This window comes from Lithobates pipiens, unplaced genomic scaffold (genome assembly GCF_037356315.1).
Source record: "Lithobates pipiens isolate NorthernLeopardFrog02 unplaced genomic scaffold, aLitPip1_a1.2 Scaffold_25, whole genome shotgun sequence".
Taxonomy (NCBI): Eukaryota; Metazoa; Chordata; class Amphibia; order Anura; family Ranidae; genus Lithobates; species Lithobates pipiens.
The window spans coordinates 142,760,006-142,781,314 of record NW_027507787.1 but is presented as its reverse complement, the minus strand read 5'-3'; the positions used below and the strand labels follow the sequence as shown (position 1 = coordinate 142,781,314).

The 21,309-nt window shown below is 41.8% G+C and overlaps 1 protein-coding gene across 1 annotated transcript in view; it reads left to right on the top strand.

Moving 5' to 3' along the window:
- Positions 1–21,309, top strand: part of SH2D4B (SH2 domain containing 4B) — a 461,445-nt gene that overhangs the window by 129,729 nt on the left and 310,407 nt on the right. The window contains exon 2 of the mRNA XM_077454903.1: positions 17,069–17,228. Within this exon, the coding sequence (XP_077311029.1) occupies positions 17,069–17,228 (160 nt within the window). The remainder of the gene's footprint in view (positions 1–17,068; positions 17,229–21,309) is intronic.

Here is a 21,309-nt window from a genome sequence, read left to right as displayed (position 1 = left end):
AGCGGTAACCCCCGAGCCAGACACGGGACCGCATCGCTGAATGCAGGGAGAGCTACATATCCAATTCATAGGATAAAAACATATGTCCCAAAAAAGTGTCAGGCTGAGAAAATATATGAAAAAAACACATAGTGCTGGCTAAACTTAACCCCCCGGCGGTATTCCCGAGTCTGGCTCGGGGTGGAGATTTTGTACCAAAAGCGGTAACCCCCGAGCCAGACACGGGACCGCATCGCTGAATGCAGGGAGAGGTTTACGTACCTTGTCCCCTGGATCCAGTGATGTCCCCGCGCTGTACGAGCTCGTCCTCTGCTCGATGTATCACGGAGCCAGTCTCCGTTTCCTACAAACGTTGCGACGCACGGGGACGGAGAACGGCGCCAAATTCAAAAAGTGAAACACACACATTACATATAGTATAATGTAATCTTACAGATTACATTGCTGTATGTAATAATTTCACATCCCCTTTGTCCCTAGTGGTCCTGTCCAGTGCCCTGCATGCAGTTTTATCTTATGGTTCGACAGCTCTCGTGATTGGCTGGCAACCATTCAAGGGTATTCCCTATATTGCAGAGATAGAGATGGTAAAAAGGGGGGAGGGGGATGCCTATATATCAAGAAAAATGTACAACTGAATGTGAGAGATTACATCAATAAGGGAGCAAGGGAGGAGGTTGAATCCTAATGGGTAGAGCTACAAAGGGAGAAAACTAAGGGGAAAGTAATACTGGGAGTATGCTATAGGCCCCCTAACCAGAGAAAGAGAAAAGGTGGAAGTGGACCTCATATCACAAATTGGATTAGCAGCAAGAATGGGAAGTATTATGGGGGATTTTAATTATCTAGACATAGACTGGGTGGAAGTAACCGCGCATTCATCTAAGGTTTGCCCGTTCCAAAAATGTCTTGCAGGACAATTTTTTGGGTCAGATGGTAAATGCATCAATTAGAAACAAGGCATTACTAGACCTACTGATTACCAACAATACAGACCTGATCACGGATGTGGAAATACGGGACAATTTAGGAAACAGTAATCACAGGTTAATTTGTTTTATTATAAATCACACAAATAGGAAACAAAGGAAATACAGACACTGAATTTCAAAAGCGCCAACTTCCCTAAACTATGATCCGTGCTAGAAGATAATAATTGGGATAAAATCTTAGGAACAAAGAACACAGAGGAAAAATGGGTATGCTTTAAGAGCATATTAAATAAGGGCCAATGCATCCCAATGGGAAATACATTTAAAAGTGTTAATAAAAGTCCCGTGTGGCTTAACTCCAACATAAAAATGCATATAAAAGCAAAGGAAAAGACCTTCAAAAAATACAAGACTCCGACATTACAAAGAATGCAACAAGAAATGTAAGGATGCAATTAGGGTGGCTAAGATAGAACACAAAAGGCACATAGTGGAGGAGAGCAAAAAAAATCCTAAGAAATTATTTAAATGTACAGTTTAAAAAAAAAATACCTCCATTGTGCAGTTCATTTTGCACAGAGTGGCCCCGATCCACCTGTTCTGGGGTCCCTCGGTGGCTCTTGCAGCTCTTCCCCACAATTTATAACCCCCTGTGGGAAGCTCTCTCTCGAGGGGGGTTACCTTGCGGGCATGCCTGCGTCATTGGATTTGATTGAAAGCAGTGAGAGCCAATGGATGCGCTGCTATCGATCTATCCAATGAAGAGCCAACAGGCCGCGGAGAGAGCGACGCGGGATCGCAAACACGGAAATTCAGGGCTCAGTTAAGTAAAATGGGGGGGGGGGGGGGCTGGACACTGCAAGGTTTTTTTTGCATTAAGGTGAAAAAACACAAACCTTTGCAACCCATTTATGTACATAAATAGTAAAAAAGGGAGGTCAGATCTTATTGGTCCCATAAAGAATGATGAAGGTAATATGGTTACTAAGGATGGAGAGATGGCAAAGGTATTGAATTATTCTTCTCCTCAGTCTTCATGAAGTAATCGGGGGGGGGGCTTCAGTAATCAAAACTGCTATGTTTATCCTCATGACAGGATGTGCTAGAACTCGAGAGAGTCCAGAGAAGTGCAACAAAATGAATAAAGGGACTGGAGGAGTTATGAGGAAATGTTACGAGCACTGAACTTATTCTCTCTGGAGAAGAGACGCCTGAGAGGGGATATGATTTCAATGTACAAATACCTTACTGGTGACTCCACAATAGCGATAAAGCTTTGCCACGAAACGGAATTTAATAAGACATGCGACATTCACTAAAATTAGAATAAAAGTGTGTTTAACCTTAAACTAGAGGGTTCTTTACTGTAAGAGCGGTTAGGATGTGAAATTCTCTTCCACAGGCAGTTATTTCAGCGGAGAGCATCAATCATTTCAAAAGAAAGCTACTAAACACTCAGAGAATGTGAGTAACAGCCCTGTACACTCAGTCCCGGGGATTGTAAAGGCCACTTCCTGGATTCCTGAAGTAAGCAATAACTTCATGAGTATTTTCTCAGATGATGGACTTTCATGATGTCTGTTATGATGAAGCATGTTGGGTTGATTGCATGCTTGTGACGTCAATGTGTACTTGGATAAAGGAACTGGCTTTTACAATCCCCGGGACAGATTACAACTTCTTCCTACAAGGACTTTAAACCTTGACAAGAAAGCTTCAACAATCTCCCATTCCAACTGGGAGATCATCTGCCAGGAGGATATCTTTACTGTGATAAGGAACCCTCCACCCCACAATCTGCATACTTCAGCTAGGAGATAACATTAGCCAGAGGCATTTCTGAGCTATGATGGAGGACAATTCTTCTCATTACAAGTCATAGCATTTACCAAAAGCACGTGTGGCCATAACAGGCCCTTGGCTTTTATTTTAAGGATCATAGGAAGCTTTGCAGTGAGCTATGCATTATTTTCAGTGCCCAGATTTAATCCTTGCAGAATGTTTTTTAGGACTACTGGAGGAGCTAATGAAAGAGTCAAAAAAATGCAAATAGGAACCTACTTTTCATAGCTTTTTTTTTAGCATTCAAAGAATAATTTATATATAGAGAAGTGAAAATAAGCCTAGAAGAAAAGCATGCCTACTACAAACATTCAGGAAGAAGTCATACAGCCAAATTGTGAGTTACACATGTTTGCCTCAACTTTCCAGGCTTTTACTAATAAATCTTAAGCAGAGTCCTTCAAAAACCCACCCATAGACCTGCTATTATAGCTACCTGTTCAAGTCAGTGAGCTAATATTTTCCAGTTCTATCTATATAAGCTTGTGTGAGAGTTAAAGTGATTCGGTGCCAAGACAAAACAAGCAGTAAGTGCACTTTTAAAAAAGTCCACATTCACCTATGTACTGTAGCTATAGGCATTGTAAAGAACTGAGTCTCCCAATTATACAACAGAGGGTTTCCCCATTTTTAATAGCTATTCCATCTTTCCTATTGAAATTTATCATAGAATAGTCACAATTTCAAATCCTCCCCCTCCTCTCTAAGTTGTCTAGGTTTGTTCTAGTTCATAATCTTTAGCATTACTGGACAATGTTTTTCTCCATGTTCAAATGTGTATTTCTAGCTGGTATAACTAAGCAGCCTGTAGATTGTGGTTTTATAAATGTCTGAGAAAATAGTTTCTTCCAGAAAACTAACCAACCTGTCAGATAATTTGTGATTCTCTCAAGCTAGGTTTGTGATACAGATGCCCTTGACATATCACAGTCAGATCAGGAACTATAATTTTCACAACTTACTTAAGTTGTGAAAAAACTTACAAAAAACGTAAAACTTACTTACTCACTAAAAACTTAATTTTAACAAGTACAGCAGTGCAGATTGGTAAACTCACTCCAACCAGATGTCTTGACTATGAAGTAGTAACAGCACATAAATAAAGGGTCTGCTTCTGCTTTCCTTTCCATTTCCGCAGTTTGAGAATAATATTATTGATTATAAATTAAAATATAAATAGTGCTTTTAGTCTGGAAACAAGATTTAATAACTTTTAGATATTAGACTTGATGCAGGTGTGCATCTGCATTAGACCTTTCTTGGCAAGGATTATTTTTGATCTGGATGAGTTTTTTTTTTTCTTTATACAAAACTGGAATTGGCCTGTAAATGTTTCCTGTAACACTGGCAAAAATGAAAGGTTCCTTATGTATACTCAAGTTCACATTTTCTTTAAGACAGAATTGCTGCTTCCTTGCAAAAGAATTCTGAGTATAATAAATAGCCAATTGCATAGATTTGCATAAATGTTTATGTACGTTGTGGTATTGCACAAAAAGGCAATTTGTGGTTGAACACTGGAACAAGTCCCATTTTTTATTACATCATGCTGAGAAATATTACTCCTAAGCATCTAGACAATGGTTATCTGTCTTAGTAATATTAGCATATTCCTTCCCTTATTCAAAATCATACTTGCATTACATTTACTGACAAGTGGAAGTTAGGAGTTGCAGTGAGTAAAATAGTTTTTTTTTAACCATTCAAAATGTGATGCTACATTTTTTTCCTAAATTGTAAATGATGTCATAAGCTGTCATCTGTGCAAATTATTTTGTCCATTCTACAGTGCTGGCTATGATTTCTGTATTCAAACACACTTTCTTTACATAGGTTTAGCATGAACTGGCTGAAATACGAACCATGTATGGGCAGGTTGATTGCACCCAAGTTGATTGATCCATCAACTTGAGTACAACCAGCCTGTCAAATTTTTCAAACAATTATTGTCAGCAGCTATAGCAGCTAGCAATAATCACTGTGTCGCTGGGAGGACACAATGGCTCCAGTGTCAGTGTTAATGGCAGAATCAAGCAATTTTCTTTGCTGCAACCAGTGCCAGATTAAGAGCATTATGGGCCTGGTGCTAAGGATTTTGGTGGGCCTTTTTATGAAAATAAATAAAATGAAAATGCAAACAATTTTTTGTTAAATTAAATTAAAGGGGGGGGGGGGTGATACAGAGATAGGGGGTTGAAAGAGAGGGGATGAGAGGGAGGGGAAAAGAGAGAGAAAAGGGGGTGAAAGAAAGAGAGGGGTTGAGAGAGAGGGAATAAGAGAGAAGGGGTGATAAAAAGGGGAATATAGAGAGGGTGAAAGAGAGAAAGGTGGGAAAGAGGGTTTGAAGGGGGCGAGAGAGAGAGAATGGGGGATGCCCAATACAGCACATTACAAGGTAGGCACAGCACATGACATGGTTGGCACAGCACTTGACATGGTTGGTACTGCACAACACAGAAAATGCACAAAGTGGGCATACGACCTAATATGGGGGGCACAGCACATGACATGGCGGGCACAGCTAAGCACATTACATGGTGGGCACTGCACATTAAAAGTGAGCACTGCACAGCGCATTATATGGTGGGCACAGCATATTATATGTTGGGTACTGCACATGGCATAGTGGGCACTGCACAGCACATGGCAAGGTGGGCACTGCATGACACCACATGACATGGTGAGCCCTGCACAACACAGCACATTGCATGGTGGTCACAACACAGCACATGCACAAGGTGGGCACAGGACCTTATATGGTGGGCACAGCACATGGCATGGCGGGCACAGCTGAGCACATTACATAGTGAGCACTGCACATTACAAGTGGGCACTGCACAGCAATTTACATGGTGGGCACTGTACATAACATGGTGGGCACTGCATGACACATCACATTACATTGTGGGCACTGCACGGCACAGCACATTACATGGTGGGCACAACACATTACATGGTGGGCACTGCATGGCATAACACATTTCATGGTGGGCAATGCAACTGCACATTACATGTTAGGAGTGGCATATTACATGGTGGGCACTGCTGAACAGCACAGCACATTACACAGTGGGCACAACACACTACATTCTGAGCACAACACATGGCAGGGTGGGCACAGAACAGCACATGACATGGTGGGAACTGCACATGATGTGGTGGGCACTGCATGGAACAGCACATTACATGGTGGGATCACTGCATGGCACAGCACATGACATGGTGGACACGGCAAATTATATAGCGGGCAGTGCAAGGCACAGCATATGACATGGTGGGCACTGAATGGCACAGCACATGACATCGTGGGCATTGCACATGACATGGTGGGCACTGGGTGGCACATCACATGACATAGTGGGCACAGCATATTACATGGCAGGCACTGCATGGCACAGTACATGACATGGCGGGCACTGCATGGTACATCACATGACAAGGTGGGCACAGCACATTACATGGTGGGAACAGCACATGACATGGTGGGCACTGCAAGGCACAGCACGACATAGTGGGCACTGCACATCACACGAAGAGCAATGCAATGCACAGCACATTACATGGATGGCACTGCAATGTACAGCACATGACATGGTGGGCACTGCACATTACATTGTGAGCACTGCAATGCACAGCAAATTACATACTGGGCACAGCACATTACATGGGGGCACTGCAATGCACATGACATGACATGGTGGGCACAGCATGACATGGTGGGCACTGCACATGACAAGGTGGGCACTGCACGTGACATGGTGGGCACTGCCTTGCACAGCACATGACATGGTGGGCATAGCACATTGCATGGTGGGCACTGCAATGCACAGCACATGACATGGTGGGCATTGCAGTACCCACCATGGGCATGAGAGAGCACATTACATGGGGGGCACTGGGCACAAGAGAGCACATGACATGGTGGGAACTGGGTACAAGAGAGCACATGACGCACAATAATTACACAACACCTCCCTAACAAATTTACTAACCTTATGTCAACAGCATGGGAGATGTCCTTTCTCCCGGGCTCCTGCTGGTTAGGACAAGGTGAGTGTAACAGATCTTGTGATAGGAGTCAGACATCTGCAGAGACAAGCCTTGGCTGCAGTGACTAACACTTGTCTCCTCCATGTGTGCTGTGCACAGAGGGCTCCTCTTCTTTCAAAAAGGCACACAGATATTGATAAGCCACTGGCATGGGCCTATATTGAGGGAGGGGCCTGAAGCTGCAGCTCCACAAGCCCCTATGTTAATCCGGCCCTGGCTGCAACCATGTTTGCAGGAAAGAAGTTTGTACCATCTATGGCTGGCTTAAGTGTATACAAGTCAAACATCATCAAAAGCATTAAACAGTTGATTAACAGTACACTGCAGAACCAGCAACCGACAAGTAATAAACTGCAACACTTAGATATACCACAGGATTGAGGTTGCAAGTGCAAGTATTGGAAATGAGGATTCCAAGACATAGGGTAAGAACTGTAAATGGCATGCCCTTCACTGTTTATAATGGAGTTTCTATCAAGAAACTGATCAGTCAAAAAAAATGTATGTATATTTACACTGGAATTATTTTTAAATTATATAGTATAACAAATTAGATAATGGGCCTGATTTACAAAAGGAGTTGAAAATCTTAGTTCAATAAATTGTGTAAATATTGACGTCAATAATTCAATAATGTGAAAAGAAAATTCCCATTTACTTATTTAATTTGCACACAAATGGGTATTGTTGTTGGATAAGTGAACAAGAATTTGAAAAGTAAATATTTACACATTTTTTTGGTGTGAGAATTATCAACTCATTCAGTAAATAAGCCCAGATGTAAACATGAATTTGCATTGCATATGATTTCCTATTTGATATGAATATTTACACTATTTGTAACTTAAATGTTCTCAACTGATTTAGTAAATCAACCCACATATATCTGTAAATATAAAAAATATGAACTTCAATGTAAAATGTATATTAGGGCCAACAACCATCTCACTGTAGATAAAATATGTGTCTTAAATTCAGGTTCTGTGCCCAAGTGTGCTGTATGTAAACCATGCTTATCTCGCTTTACTCTTATGATTTCAACGTGGCAAAAAGTACAGATTTTGGTTTGGTTATTAAATCTGATATAGTCACATCAAACTTACTTGTAATAAAGTATTCCCCACATTGTGCAGCTGGATCCTGCAAAAATCTTCAATGCAGAGGTGCCTGTCCTCTTCCTGGCTCTGAACTTCCAGCACTGTGATGGTTAAAAGCTTTGGGTCTCTCTACAGACAATGTTATCTTACTTTTTTTAATCATACTTTTTTAACCATCAGCATAATAAGGATAATGTAATTGTGTACAAGCTCACATTTTGACAGTGTTTGAATTACAAAAGTAGATACATTAAATGAAACACCACCCTGATATATATGGCATTTTTAAGATTACATCAAATCATTTATTAATGAAGTCTCCACAAGAGTGGTGGAATTGGAGACATGGTGAACTTTGCACAATACTGTATATTTTCCAACTAGAAAAGGAAAAATAGAAGAGGGAGATAAGCAAACAATAACATTATTGTATGGTACTTTAATATACCTGCTAACGGCTGATGCTATATGATTAAACACCATCAAAAGTCACAAAAAGAAGGTAGAATTTGAGGCTATGCAGGCTTATTGAGGTTGGTTTGGAGAACAAATGTGGGAGAACTTTGACCCCCTTATGGGGCTACAGAGGAGATGATTATGTATTCTTTCTTTTGAACAATGGGTGGATGTTGCAGATGTGAATTTAGGTCAGCATCAAGTTTTTCATTAGAGTAGACATATTGAAGGGCTTTATTCTTAGCAATACTGAGAACCTGAATAGAATTCCATCTGTTAATGAATGAACTTGTCAGGTCACCTGTTTCCAGGTGACAGATGCACCCCATTGGGGTCTGGAGTGCACCGCAAGGTAGTGAACCCTATGGCTGACTGCTGCGGATCGAGCTCTAGGTGATATAGGAGATCAGGTACTCTGTAGTGCCAACAAGGATGACACTGGGAGCTAAAACATGAGATTTCCCAGGGCGTGGAATCTAAGAGCCAACGGGTGTTCACCAGAGGCCCTTAGGGGTGGGGATGGATTTAGCTGCAGTCTGGCTTCAGGTCTCTAGGGCCTCCCAGCTCACGATAGACTACAGGGAGGTAGAGAGGAGGCAGCAGACAAAGACAACAAAGGGTAGTAAGGAGATAGCCAATGGTTGGGACATCAAGCAGGTAAGGATAGTCAAGAACAAGGCAAGATCGGTAACTGGAATCAGATGTAGAACACACAGAAAGTAACACATGGAAGCCAAACACACAATATTGATTAGCAGGCCTGGCTTGCAGTGCACAGGTTAATATAGAGTTCCCTGATGGGGCTGCGGTGGAGCCATGCTTTGAGGAGAGATTACTCAAGCAGCCAGGTGATAGTGGCTGGCCTCTTAAGCTGAACACATGGAGAGGTGAGCTGACAGACAAACATTACTGCATATACATGACAGTACCCCCCCCCCCCCCCCCTTACCAAGCCTACCCCTCCCCTGCCTGGGCCCAGGCTGAGAGGGAAACTTCAGATGAAACCTCCTCAACAGACGAGGCGCAAAGACATCAGATGCAGTGGTCCAAGACCTCTCCTCAGGATTAAACCCTTTCCAATGCACAAGGTCCTGGAGAATGCCTCTATAGAGATAGGAATCCAGAATCTGACTAACCTTGTACTCCTGATTATCCAAAGAGACGGGGGTCATGGTAGGGAAAGGACGAGAGAACTTATCAAGGACTAAAGGTTTCAGAAGGGCAACATGGAAGGAGTTAGAGATTTTGAGACTTTTAGGAATCTGGAGTGTGAAACAAACCGGTTTCAGTTTTAGAGGTTATAGTGTACGAACCAATGAAGTTTGGGGCAAACTTCAGAGAAGGAACTCAGAGCTTGATGTTACGGGTGGAGAGACAGACTTTGTACTCTGGCTGTAGAGAAGACGCTTTACGTCTGCAGTGGTCAGCGATGAATTTTAATTTGTCAGCAGCTGCTCGGAGGGAATCATGAACGTCACCCCAAATAGAATTGAAAGACTTCTGAGCCGTAGCCAAAGCTGGAATATCTGGAGAACAGGTCATGGGAAGAGGGGGTTGAGGGTGTTTTCCATAAACTGTGAAAAAGGAGGTCTTCTGTGAATTGGTATTTACATGATTGTTTTGAGAGAGTTATGCCCATGGGAGTAGAGAGGACCAATTGTTATGATGAGACTTAGGTGCAAAGAAATACCACTAACTCCTGATTAACCCACTCAGTCTGTCCATTGGATTGAGGTTGGTAGGAAGAGGAAAAATCCAAGACAATATTGAGGGATTTGCAAATGGTTCTCCAAAAGCAAGATGTAAAATGAACCCCCCTGAGAAGGAACCCCCATGGAGGCGGAAAATGTCTCAAACATAAAAGGGAACCAAGACAGGAGCAGAAGGAAGTCCAGGAGCAGAAGGAAGTCCAGGAAGAGGAAAAAAATGAGCCAACTTGGAGAACCAATTAATTAACACCAAATGACCGTATTATTCTCTGACAGTGGGAGATCGATGATAAAATCCATTGGCATGTGTTGTGCATTGATTTGTGGATGGCCATGGGGATGTACCTGGCCATCCACATGTTAGGTGCTTCCCTGGTGGTCCTGGCGGCTTTCCTGGTGGTCTAGTGTGGGAATCTGCGCTGATAAACAATCAGCACAGATCCCCCCATCAGGAGAGCTGCCGATTGGCTCTCCTCTACTCGCGTCTATCCATCGATCAATGGCTCTTCCTGTTTACATCGTGATCAGCCGTCATTCGAAACGGCTGATCACGTGATAAGAAGCCTCTCACTCTTTACCGAGATCGGTGTAGTGGTGTGTCAGCCTGGTACTGCCAATCGCTGGGATGCGTGCCCCACGAGCGCAACGACTGTTATCCTGCAGGACATCATATGACACCCAGTCAGGATAACTGAACCACTGTCTGCCCTTCATTCTGCTATAGGCCGGGCGGGAAGTGGTTACATATCGTACCTGGGGGGTGTCTATAGTATGCCTGTAAAGTGGTGCATTTTTCCCGTGTTGAAAACAGTCCCTGCACAAAATTATATTTCTAAAGGAAAAAAGTAATTTTAAACTACTTATGGCTAAGGAATTGTCAGGTCTCAGCAATACAGATATAAGTCATTGAAAAAAAAACGACATGGGATCCTCCCAGTGCATTACCAGGCCGTTTGGGTCTGCTATGAATATTATGGGGAACCCCGAAGCCAAAATTAAAAAACAAAATTGTGGACAGTCAGACAGACTGGAAACCACAGAATCATTCTTCTCCCACAGGGGGGCAGTCCAGGCTAAAGCTTCACCGGAGAGGAGGGAAATATAGGCTACCTATGCCCGATCAGACATGATGTTTTGACCCTGGAGCTCAAAATGAATGGTGCATTGGCTGAGGACCCCCTGCAGGCCTTGGCATCCCCAGAGAAACGGGACAGAGCTGGCAGTTGTAGTGAATGTGTGGCTGCGACTGGGACCAGAATAGGTGCAGCCCTCGTTTGTACTTGAGGTTGCTGACTTGGGGTTTCAAGAAGGCCTGAAACTGCTCGAAGCTGGAAGCCAGATCCTGGAGGAATCCCATCACCTGAGTCTTATTCGATTCATGGGTCTTAAATCTGTTGACTATGCCCGGCAATGGGTCATCTGTGGGTAGCAGCATGTCAACCGGGTCCATGGCTGATCAAACTGTCAGGTCACCTGAGTCCAGGTGACAGATGCACCTCGTTGGGGTCTGGAGTGTACCGCAAGGTAGTGGACCCTATGGCTGACTGCTGCGAATGGAGCTCTAAGTGATACAGGAGAGAAGGTACTCTACAGTACCAACACGGGTGACACTGGGAGCTAGTGCATGAGATTTCCCCCTAGGGCATGGAATCTAAGAGCCAGTGGGTGTTCACCAGAGGCCCCTAGTGGTGGGGATGGATTTAGCTTCAGTCTGGCTCCAGGTCGCAAACCCCTAGGGCCTCCCGGCTCATGCTCATGGTAGACTGCAGGGAGGTAGAGAGGAAGCAGCAGACTGCGACAACAAAGGATAGACAGGATATAGCCAAAGGTTGGGGGAACAAGCAGGTAAGGATAGTCAAGAACAGGCCAATATTGGTAACTGGAATCAGACGTAGAACATACAGCAAGTAGCACACGGAAGCCAAACACACAATATTGATCAGTGGGGCTGGCTTGCAGGCAAAAGGTTAATATAGAGTCACCCTGATAGGGGCTGGGGTGGAGCCATGCTTTGAGGAGATATTACTTAAGCAGCCAGGTAAGAGTGGCTGGCCTCTTAAGCTGAACACATGGAGAGGTAAGCTGACAGACAAACATTACTGCATATCCATGACAGAACGTTTGGCAGCCAATAAATACACATAGATTAATTTTGAGTTGTAGAGTCATGGTCCTCAAGGCTGAATAGGAGGAGGAGAGGGTCACTTAGAAGCAAAGTGTGGGTTATACCAAGTATGTAAATCCTCACATGGTTCCAAAAAGCAGTTATAGAATGACAAGTCTAGGGGCAGTGTGTTAAAGAGGGTTTTATTAGATTACATTCAGGGCATTAAGAGATGGTAGATTCTGTACCGGTTTTCTTATCGATAAATTAGAGAACATATGCTTGATAAAATTATTTTAAATTGTATATTCATTTATAATCACTGATACAGTAGTAGGATAACTCTGTACAAGCGTGGTTACAACATTGTCATTGGGGAAGTCTGTGGGCCATTTCGCAACATTAGACTTCAAGGTTTTCAGTGAAAATGTGATGAAGAGGAATATACTGTAGATGGCTGAGATGGAAGTAGAGTCACACCCCATAAAGGTATCTAGAAAGTTTGGTTGCTGTTATTAGTAGGAGATTTCCAATAGCTGGGGACTTTTTGGAGAAAGGGAGGTCATATTGTTGAGATAAAACTTGAAAAGTCTTTGAAAAGATATTTCTATTAACATAGAAAAAATTAAGGAGTGAATCTCTGCTATTTGCCATGTATGCTCAAGACCTGCAAGAAACATCAGATTTTGTTGTGTAGGAGTGAAGCAAGATTGGAAGGGGTAAAATCCATAGCCTTCTTGATCTCTCTCCATGAGATGATGGTATCCCTGAGAATAACATTATTGTGTAGCTCTGGAATCAGAGTGCTGAATTTCCCTGCAAGCAGGGCCATCTTTAAGGCAGGGCAAAAGGGGCAGCTGCATTGAGCCCCATCATTGTTGTGGGGCCCAAAGCAGCTGCCTCATATTGCCAACTATCCCAGATTAAATTCCCTTGTCTCTTGAAGTTTTAGTCCCGTCCTGTGTCCCGATATATCAGTGTGAAGTTCTGTTACTAATGCTGCCCCGCTCTGCCCTATTGCCGTGTAAAGATGACTCATCGGCAGATCCTGTGTTTACATGTGGATAACTGGCATAGATCTGCAAATAGCATTGTCATTAATATGTAAATAGCCACGAGCCGGTAGTATTGATATGTAACAAGAGGCCCCCCTGAGGTCAAATCCACCATCACTTCTGCTGAATGCTGCGCACTGAGGAGGTAAAGGAGCATACTTGAAAGTCATTAAGTCTAACATTAGCCTGTTCTGCAAAGGTAAGCAAGTTGGAGGTGGGACCCTTTTCCAAAACATGGTTAATTTTGGACCAGTAATTTTGGTGCATGTGAAGACGCACTGCTGTGTATCTGCTAAAGAGCAGCATGTTTCTGTGGTGTCAGGAAAGCGATTTGCATGCATTCCCGACACGCACAAATGTGAACGCAGGCTAAAAGTCTCACTTATATTGGTGGTCAATGTAAAGCTTCTCTTTACATTGGGGATTGGTGTACAACCCTTTCATTTAAAGTAGTGGCCAGTTTGAAGGTCCTCCTTACATTGGTGGTCAGTGTAAAACCTTGCTTAAATTGGTGGTTACTGTGAATGTTCCCATGACATTAGTGGTCAGTGTAAATCCTTGCTTACATTGGTGGTTACTGTGAACAATCCCATTACATTAGTGGTCAATGTAAATCGCCATTACATTAGTGTTCAGTGTAAATCCCCATTACCGCTGTCCAGTGTAGAAACTCCTCTTTATATTGGTAAGCAGAAAAAAAATCCAAACTTACATTTGTGGTCAGTTTTGAATCATCCCTTACATTGATGGTCCAAAAAATAAAAAAAACTTAATAAATTGCACCTTATCATTCTTTATACGTGGTTGGTGCATCATTTTCAAGTGCAGAAGTAAATAAAACATCTGTTGATTAGAAAAGCAATGTCCCTGCCATTTGCTGTGAGCTGTAAAGAAAGCACAAACATCAGTTTTCTTGCATAAATTATTAGTCCAATCAATTCAAATACACACAGAGAGGTTTTAAGTCCAACTTTTGTGTAGTCATGAAGGGACAAAAAGTATATTGTTTGCTGCATTGCAAAGTAAAAATGAAGAAAAAAAGCCTGAAAGTAAGAAAACCACATTTAAGAAGTGACAGGCTGATATATATTAAAACTGTTGGGTTCAGATACACTTTAAGCTATAAAGGCTACAATAGCAAAAAATAAATAAATAAATAAAATAAAAAGGGGGGGGGGGGGGCAAAACCCATGTTGAAGCTTAAAAAAAAAGTCATGACGTCAGAACACTGTACTACTTCCAGTTTCATTTTCTTAAGAACCGCATAGCTCAGTCTTAAGGGTCAGTGTTGATCAATACAGTTACTAGAGCATTCATAGCCAATTAGTCACTAATTGACATATTAGATTTGGTTACTGACCCTAACCGCTAGGATCCGCAGAACAAGTATTTACTTCCCCTAGTGGGAAATCTAGTGCTGATTATGACAAATTGCACAATCTTAGTCCAGGACAGTGCACACTGATGATGTAGTGCAAGCCTTTCAATCACCAAGGTTACATTCAAGGTTAATACAAAACTGTTTTTAGAAATTTCATAGAGAACACACTGCATTTTTTTTTTTATCAGATTTTTTTTTTCCCCTGTTATATTCAGCTGCATATGGTAAATTGCAAATGTGCTGCTATTTACTGTGTGCAATCATTTAAACAATTAGAATTAAAACAATACTTTGAAATAAAAAAGAGCTTTGTTGGCGAAAAATTTGTTTTAATCTCCAAGGTTATATGCAGGTTTGATACAACATTCTGTTATGTGGTTTTCATATAGGAAAAGTATTCTCTTTTAAAGCTTTTATTTTTTTCCTACTTTTGTGCATTTAAATTAAGTTATATAACGTATTTGTGGCATATGTGCTTATTGAATGAAACTGACTTAATGGCGTTTGTAGGTAAAAAATTCAATACAACATAACCTCACTAACATTTTTGAAAATCTATATCCCCTATCCTCCACATTTTCATAAAAAAAATCTTATAACAGCTACACAAGCCATTTTATCTTTTTTTTTTTTTTGTACAACACTTTCCACGCCAGTCTGCAGTCACTACCATTTTCTAGAATTGCCAAAAAGTCCCTTTTTTGCAATATTGCAACTTGAGGGTTCTGAGCATCCACTGAAATATTATATACTGTTTTTCAGAGCCTGAAATCAAACAACAACCATTTCCTTCAGTAAAAGTTACAGTTTTGGTGGAGTACTTTCTAATGCAATAGTACATTTTCAAACAAATGTTCATATGAATATTTGTAATGTATAAACAATTGTACAAAAATTCTCTTTACATTCAATGACTTAGCGAATGTCTTTATAAGGTACTTCAAAATTCCTTTGCTTTAACCATTAAATTTTGGATTGAACTGACTTTTCGAAATGAAAACTATATACACTGATGTTCATAAGAGAAAACGTTTTCGTTCTGCTCCTTTGAATTTTCTCAACAAAAATTAACCATAATTAGACCACATTAACATGATACAAGCAATAGTGCTCCACTACTGGCGCACTTTCTACCTAACTCTCTGACTCAGGGGGCTTTATAGACTTAACACACAACCTCTCAAACAAGAAGGGGCTCTGCTCAATGTGTAAATGTCTTATTCAGATTTATTATGTTCTCCAATGTGAAGATGGTTTCACCTAGTGCACACAAGACTAATGTCCTGTACACACGGTCGGACTTTTCGATGGAAAATGTGTGATTGGATCTTGTTGTCGGAAAATCAGATAGTGTGTGGGCTCCATCTGACTTTTTCCATCAGAATTTCTGACACACAAAGTTTGAGAGCAGGATCTAAAATTTTCGGACAACAAAATCCGATCGTTTAAATTCTGATCGTGTGTAGACAATCCCGACGGACAAAGTGCTGTGCATGCTCAGAATATATTACGAGACAAAAGCTATTGGCTACTGCTCTCTTTATAGTCCAGTCGTACGTGTTCGACATCACCTTTGTGCGACCGTGCGTATGCAACACAGGTTTCGGCCGAAATCCGTCTGAAAAAATCAGACAGATTTTGAGGTCGGAATGTCCGACCATGTGTATGGGGCATTACGCATTTCACTTGATCCAGAGCTTACTCACATGGGCTTGTGTACACCAGGTGGAACAGTCTGTACATTAGACAACAAAATAAACCTGAACAAGGCTTTTACATAGTGAGAGCCTTCCCTTCTTCTCGGAGAGATTGTGTTTTGACCCTATTAACCATTAGAAAATGGAATCAATGTTCTTAAAGCAAAAAATTGTGAACTGCAATCTTATTCCACTACTGATATTACACAGGTGATGATAAGGAGGGCAAATTCTCTCCTTTAATGGGTGGATAGAGAAAGGAGCTGGTAAGGCTGCTCCTTAATCTACAGTAAAATTGCTGCAAACCCCAAATGGGCACAAGCTCCTTGAATACTGGAATACTCGTAATATAGAATACCAGGCTGTTGTTTGTAGTGCTGAGCATCATTTTTAAGACCCCCTCCTGAGACACCTAAGGGCTTCTGAAAGGCATATGAGCTGTTATGAGCAGTATGTGAACAATGGCATGCACATTGGTGACCCTTGAACTAAGTAATTACCATCCGTTATACCTATTGTGCTACTATCTCTTGGGATAATAAGGAAATGGTGAGAAAGCCAGTGCTAGAAAATGAAATATTAGAGCAACTTGAATCAGCTTAAATCAAATTGCTCCAGGAAATGTGCAAACCCTAGATTAGCAATGCCATTTTTTTTTGTTTTGTTTTCTGCTTTTCTGTCAGCTTAATTTATGTCCACTTAATATTTTGTGTGTTCATGTATATATTTTTAACATTTTCTACAGATAACTCTAAGCATATTGAATGGCTACAGGGAGCTGATGGAGAAGTATGGGTGTGGATCATGGGGGAAGCCAATGGAGACAAGCCATATGAGCAAATAACCGAAGAGATCATGGCTGAGAGAGCCAGGCACCAAGCACAAAAGGAGGCAGAGGAGCAATGGTACGCGATGATCTTACATTGATGTGATCACAACCCAGCTTTCTTCCTAAGGCCAGGTTCACGCTGATGCACTGCAGTTTTTTCCGCAGCGCAGGAGTATGTATGGATTACATGCTTTTTTATTGTGTTTTTAGCCATGGTCCCATTGACTTCTATTAAATGGAGCTTTGCTGCATTTTCTGGAAGCTTACCAAAGATGCAGCATGCAGGACCTCTGGTGAGCTTTCAGACAACACAGCAAAAATGTGCAACCTTATAGAAGTCAATAGGATTGTGGCTACAAACAGGGTTAAAAAAGCATGGAGACCACATATACACCCACACTGCAGGCAAACCACAGCACACCAGCCTAACCATCCAAATTGTATTTAAGAAAGAACATTTATTGAATTAGGATTTGCTACAAGGGTGTGTGATTGCAGTCTCTTCCCAAAAGAAAAACTGCATAACATAATAAAAGTCAATAGAACATCGTCTAAAAAATAAGTAAAATGTAATAATAAAATAAAAATGTATGATAACCGAGCATACTGTAGATCCGCGCTGAGGCCAAACCGCAGCACATCAGTGTGAACCCAAATTAAAGCCCCTTACACACAAGCTGAATATCGGCCAAAATCAGCCAGTACAGTAAATACTGTCTGACATTCAGGCCATGTGTACAGGTCCTTGTTTGACAGAAGCCAATTTAATGACTGGCTTGGTGGCTTCTGTCGAACAAGCATGATGGAAAGCCAGCAGCCGATCGGCATCCCATTAGCGCTCTCAGCCAATGGTTAGTGTGTGTTCTAGCGGGGAGGGGGCATCCAGGTGCACAAAGGCTTAGATCACATAGTCCAATGGCTATGGAACAAGCAAAAACTCCTCAAATAGTGCAAGAAAGGGAACTGAAAAAGTAAATCCTCCACCTTAAGAGAGCCACCAACACACAGGTTAAGATGTACTCTTATGCCGCAAACACACGACCGAACTTTCTGTCAGAAAAGGTAAGATGCCATCATTCCATCAGATATTACGATCGTGTGTGGGTTTTGTTGGATTTTTTTCTTCAAAAATTCCAACGGACCTAGAAATAGAACATGTTTCAAGTCTGTCCAACAGAATCAATTTCTATCAGGAAAACCATTTGTCTGTATGCTGGTCCGACGGAATACGCTAGGGCAGCTATTGGCTACTGGCTATTGAACTTCCTTTTCTAGTCCCGTCGTATGTCATCACGTTCAAAACTAATGGACTTTGGTCCGTTCATGTGTGGGCAAGTCTGTTCCTTCGGAAGTGCATCGGAATTCTGTCGAAAGTCAGTCAGAACTCCGTTGGGAAGACCATCGGACCTTTTCTGCCGGAAAGTCTGGTCATGTGTACGCGGCATTACAGAAACATCAGGACCCTCTCATGGGCGTCAGCAGAACTTTTTTCAGGGGGAGGGGCATAATTTTAGGTCACCCATGCTCCGCCCCTTTTTGACAATGCCGTGAAGGGGAGGGGCTTAGTCATCACATAAAGCACAGGCATGTGCCCGTCAAATTTGGCATGTACAGTACGGGGGGACGGGACACAGTATGTGTATATATATATATATATATATATATATATATATATATATATATATATATACACACACACACACACACACACACACACATATATATATATATATATATATATATATATATATATATATATATATATATATATATATATATATATATATATATATATATATATATATATATATATATATAGGTGGATGGTATTAGTATATACAGGAAGGAGGGTGGGTGTATATAGCTGTATTTAGGACAGATGATGTATATCTGCAGTCAGTGATGATGGAGGAAGGTCTCTATATACAGGAAGGAAGGTGGGTATATACAGCTACCTGTGTAGAGACCTTCTCCATTATCACTGACTGCAGATATATATCACCTGTCCTGTATACAGCTATATATACAGGATAGATGATGGAAGAATACAAGAAGGATGATGGATGTTGGGTAGATAAGGGTCCAAGTGATGTCCGTCAGCTGGATATGTAAGGTGGTCTGGGGGTGATGTAGACTGGCGGGAGTAAGGGGCTGAGATGTAGACAGATAGTGATGTTTATAATTAAAAATATATATATATATCGTATTTATCGGCGTATAACACGCACAGGCGTATAACACACACATTCATTTTAAGAGGGAAGTTTCAGGAAAAAAAATTACATTTTAAATAAGGCAGCTATTGGCGTATAACACGCACACGCTATTTGCACCCGATTTTCATGGTGAAAAAGTGAGTGTTATACGCCAATAAATACAGTATATCTTGTCTACTAAGCACATCTACTAATATATACAACAATACATAATACAAAATTGGTATGTAAAGAAAACATCCTCCTGTTATAAGATGTAAATATCTATATAATCCAACCCCTAGCACTTTATGTATGTCCAGATAATGTGAAATTTATTTATGACAATTCATGTAACCCTGTGTTATCCAAGCTCTGAGTCTGCACCATCAGAAGTGTAAACTTACCACATAAACACAGTCAGCGTTACATGAATGTTCATAAATTACCTTCATTTTATCTGTACAGAGTGATTGGGGGATGTTTATATAGATAGGGTTGTGTGTGGGCGATATCTGTCGCACTGGGCTTTCTCTTCATTCTCCTCATCTTCTTATCACTGATCACAATACCTACAAGACAAATCCTACAGAAATGTTGGCAGCCTGTCTTCCAAGGAGACTTTACTCAGTAAAACACTGATCTCACCTCCTCCCTGTAGTGTGAGCAGACCCCCCGACCAGCAGTAGCTACAGGGAGCTCCGCCCCCTCAGCTCACTGCACTGGTGATTGGTGGAGGGGGGATGAGGGGGGAGGGGTGAGTAAGATCTCACAGTGCAGGAGACGGAGAGAGAGAAGAGCTTTGGAGGTTCTAAATACATACACCGCCGGCACAGGTTATGTATTTAGAAGCTGCTGTCCCCACAGTGGCAACTATACCCCCCCATCCACATACTCTGGGTCCTCAGTCCACCCCTGGTCAGAATGAAGGAGACTGGCTCCATCGGCTAGATGTGCTGCTGTGATAAGCAGCCGACACCTGTCACAGAAGAGCTTCATTGCCGCGCCAGTCCTCAGAGGATATGCGGGAAAGTACCCAAAGCAGCGGTTCCCACTTGGGCCCCTTACAATTGCATGGGCTGTACTCCCCATTATGGGGGCCCTGCCGGGGTGGTCACTCGCCCCCCTTGCCCCTACCTGCGGATGCCCATGGACCCTCTAATTATGGAAGGCAAAAATCAGCCTTAGTACATCCACCTTTGGCAAGGTCCAGGAGAAACAGCAGTGATGGTGTATAGTCCACATATAGTTCCTTCACACTTGGTTCTCCAGATATTCCTAGTTGTGACTTTTAAAAATCCGCCTTTCTATATTTCAGCTCACATGGGATGGACTTCATTTGATGACAATCAGAGCTCTGAAACTAAACTAGGTCCAGGCCCTGAGTGGCCTCTTCTCTCTCCACACTGCCCACACATCATTTACAGGACTCCTTGAGGAGAGCTGTGCAGACAAGTTCAGAGAGCGGCACACTCAGTCCTGTTGTCATCAAATGAAGTCCATCCCATGTGAGCTGAAGTATAGAAAGGCAGATTTTTAAAAGTCATGGCTGGAGTAAGTTGTTGTTAATGCATTTACTATGGAAATATCCACTAGATGGCATGGGGTCAGCCTTTATCCCTGTTTGATTGTATATATTTGTATGCCCTTATACCTTTGTGTTTTCAAAGAGGTCTTTCCCAAAAGTTTTCCTGGGAATAGATGACTAGTAGCATCCTTCTGCTTGTACCTAATTGCACTTCCTCTGAGGACAAACTGCTTTCAAAATTGACATTGTATAATACAATTTATATTGGGTCAATTATGTCATTGTTGCTACATTCAAAGCAACATATATAGATGACTGACTTATAGAATATACTGAGACCTAAACATTACATCATATATCTATGAAGCTATCAGGTTGGATGCTGCTAATCCATGTGACTCTGGTGGCCATCTTGGGTCATTCAGAGTCTATTT